This window comes from Laccaria bicolor, genomic scaffold (assembly GCF_000143565.1).
Source record: "Laccaria bicolor S238N-H82 LACBIscaffold_88 genomic scaffold, whole genome shotgun sequence".
Taxonomy (NCBI): domain Eukaryota; kingdom Fungi; phylum Basidiomycota; class Agaricomycetes; order Agaricales; family Hydnangiaceae; genus Laccaria; species Laccaria bicolor.
This window is the reverse complement of record NW_001889959.1, coordinates 32774-35731: the sequence shown is the minus strand read 5'-3', so window position 1 is coordinate 35731 and position 2958 is coordinate 32774. Positions and strand designations below refer to the sequence as shown.

General features: G+C 44.6%; 1 protein-coding gene across 1 annotated transcript; it reads left to right on the top strand.

Moving 5' to 3' along the window:
• Positions 1–632: 632 nt before the first annotated feature.
• Positions 633–1519, top strand: LACBIDRAFT_335442 (uncharacterized protein; the record flags this gene model as incomplete). The annotated part of the gene is made up of 3 exons (XM_001890310.1): positions 633–815; positions 980–1020; positions 1261–1519. 3 exons carry the CDS (start codon positions 633–635, stop codon positions 1517–1519), a joined length of 483 nt encoding a protein of 160 aa, XP_001890345.1.
• Between the last annotated feature and the right edge of the window lie 1439 nt (positions 1520–2958).

Sequence of the window (2958 nt, the reverse complement as noted above, 5' to 3'; positions counted from 1 at the left end):
GCCCTGGGGAAAGAAAATTTGGATCGAAGTAAATATGTCTGCACTCTCAGCAACAGGTATTGCATCAGTTTCCTCGGCATCCATGTCCTCAGGCATGGTTATATATGTTGGGTAAAACCTCTAAGTTTACACCCAGAGGAGCCTTCAGCAGAGGATTTCTCCTATTTCTTTTGGCCAAAATGCACAAGGTAAATTTTTACAGTAGAAAGCACAACTAGGATTATCCAGTTCTACTTCAAGAAAAAGGAGGTGCATGGTCTGCATTGATTCTGCAAGAGAGGATCAGATGTATGCATGTGCAGGAAGAGGTGGAAGGGAAAAATGTCAATTCTCATGAATTCTTTCCCAATCTATTGGTTTGAGTTACTTATATCCATACTTTCTGGTGTTTATAAATTTATAAGTGGTGGTGTGAGATTTTTGGTGCATAAATATGCAAATAGGAGAGTAAGAAGAAGTCAGAGCAAATATATTTTTGAGAAAAGAAATTTCAGCCTGCAGCAATTGAACCAGTCTTAATCAGATCTTTCCATTGAGCTAAGCCACCCTCTAAAATAACATAATTTATAGTGCACAAGATATGGAGTTTTTGATTTTTGATTCTTTTTAAAATTGGTTCCAGACATGGCACCATGGCCCTTCTTCCTCGACTACCACCATCCTCCACGATGACCCTCCCCTTCCCCACCACATCACCTACAGCCCCATCACCCACTCTTGTCATCAACCACCCTCAATTGTCATCAACTGCCAATGCTGTGCACACCAATGACAATGGCAACAATGTGGCAGTGCCACGTCACAAGCCCCACCAGGTGAATGAGCATTGAGAGGACCACCCATGATGATGATGGATGATGGCCATGACAGATGACCACGATGATGCAACCAACAACAATGACCACAACACTGTCGTCAACGGCCCACACCCACCTCAGCATACGCAAACAACAACAGCAACAATGCCACATCACCACAGCTGCTCGACAATGATGTGTCGTCACCTGATGGTGAAGCCAGGTGAGTCAGCCAGCCCATCCCTGCCCCTTTCTTTCTTTGACACGGATTTCAGGTGCCACATCACCAACAGCAACATGGCAACCAAACAATCAATGACAACAGATTTGTCGTTATTTGTCATTTCTTTATGACCCAATGTGAGCACTCCCCCCCCTCCCAACCCACCTCACCTAATTTACCAACAGACAACATCAGGGCAATGACACAACACAACACAACAACAACACAACCCATCAACAGCACAACACAACAACACAAGACGGCAATGGCACAACAACAACCATACACAATGGAAAACACAATGAGAAACGAACAGCGACATGGACCACCCACCAACAGCAACGATGGCCCAGCACAACCCCCCACCAACGGCGACAACAGCCTGGCACCACCACCCAACCACATAGAAACAGATGATGCCGATGACACAACACAACAACACAACAATGACAATCAACACCACGACAATGTGTCAACGACCAGGACGACACAACAATGACGAGCACAAGCATGATGCATCAACGAGGAGCACAGTGACGTGTCAACGACCAGGATGACAATGTGTCGAAGGACCACCACTGCGACATGTCAACGACCAGGATGAGGATGATGTGTCAATGGCAAGCATGAGTGGTGGGACACCATGTGAGTACCCATCACTGTCTCCCCCTCCATCACACCACAGCACTCCCTCCCCCCTCCCTCCCTCACCCCCTCCCTCCAACACTCCACTCCCTCCCTCCATCACTCCACTCCCTCCCCCCCCTCCATCACTCCACTGCCTCCCCCTCCCTCACTCACTCCCCACCATACCCTCCCTCCCCCTTATATTAGTTCAATACTTTTTGTACATAGTTATCAATACAATATGTATGTTCAATCATCACTTTTGTATGAAATTCTAAGGTCTAAGTTACACAAAGTGGTTAGGTAATGGGTGTAGGAGTGATAAGTATTGGTTATTCAGGGATTGAACTTGGAATGTGTTGGAATGAAGTTGGAATGTGTTGGAATTCCACTTGGAATGTGTTGGAATGAAGTTGGAATGTGTTGGAATTCCACTTGGAATGTGTCAGAATGATCTTGGAATCTGTCGGAATTCCACTTGGAATCCAGTGGAATCCACAGGAATCTGAGATTCCTACCATTCCAGTGGATTCCAAATGGAATTCCAACACTCCACCAGAACCCATGTGGGAGGGTAAAGTACAGTAAATTTTGGACATTGGAGCATTCCACAGGGGCTGTCTGGCCCCTGTCAAAATTACATCTGAAATTTCAGACACTGTTGCACTAATACAAATCTGGATGTTTTTTTGGCTGCATTTTCAGAGCAGTGACATTTACCAAGTCAACTACAACTCCAGACATTTTTTTGGCTGCATTTTTGGGGCAATGACATTCAGTATGTTAAATACAAATCCAGAAATCCGGATGTTTTTTTCGGCTGCATTTTCGGAGCAGTGACATTAACTAAGTTAATCACAAATATGGACATTTTTTTCGGCTGCATTTTCAGGGCAATGTTATTCAGCATGTTAAATACAAATCCGGATGTTTTTTCAGCCACATTTTCGGGGCAGTGACATTCACCAAGTCAATGACAAATATGGACATTTTTTCGGCCGCATTTTTGGAGCACTGGTATTCTGCATGCTAGTGACAAATCCAGACCTTTCTTCAGCCGTGTATTTGGGGCAGTGACATCCAACATTAGTGTTTAAAGGTTCAGTCCATAGAACCACAAAAGATCAGTGGACCAAACTGAACCGGACCATGGTCCGGTCTTTTTTTCGGTTGCAGTTGCCCAAAATTGGGGCTAGTCTGGTTGCCAGTTGCCTCATTTCAAAAATCTTTTAAAACCATTCAAAGACCGGTTTAAATCGGTTGCAACTGGTTAAACAGTTATGTGCGTTACATAGAATTGTAACCACCTTT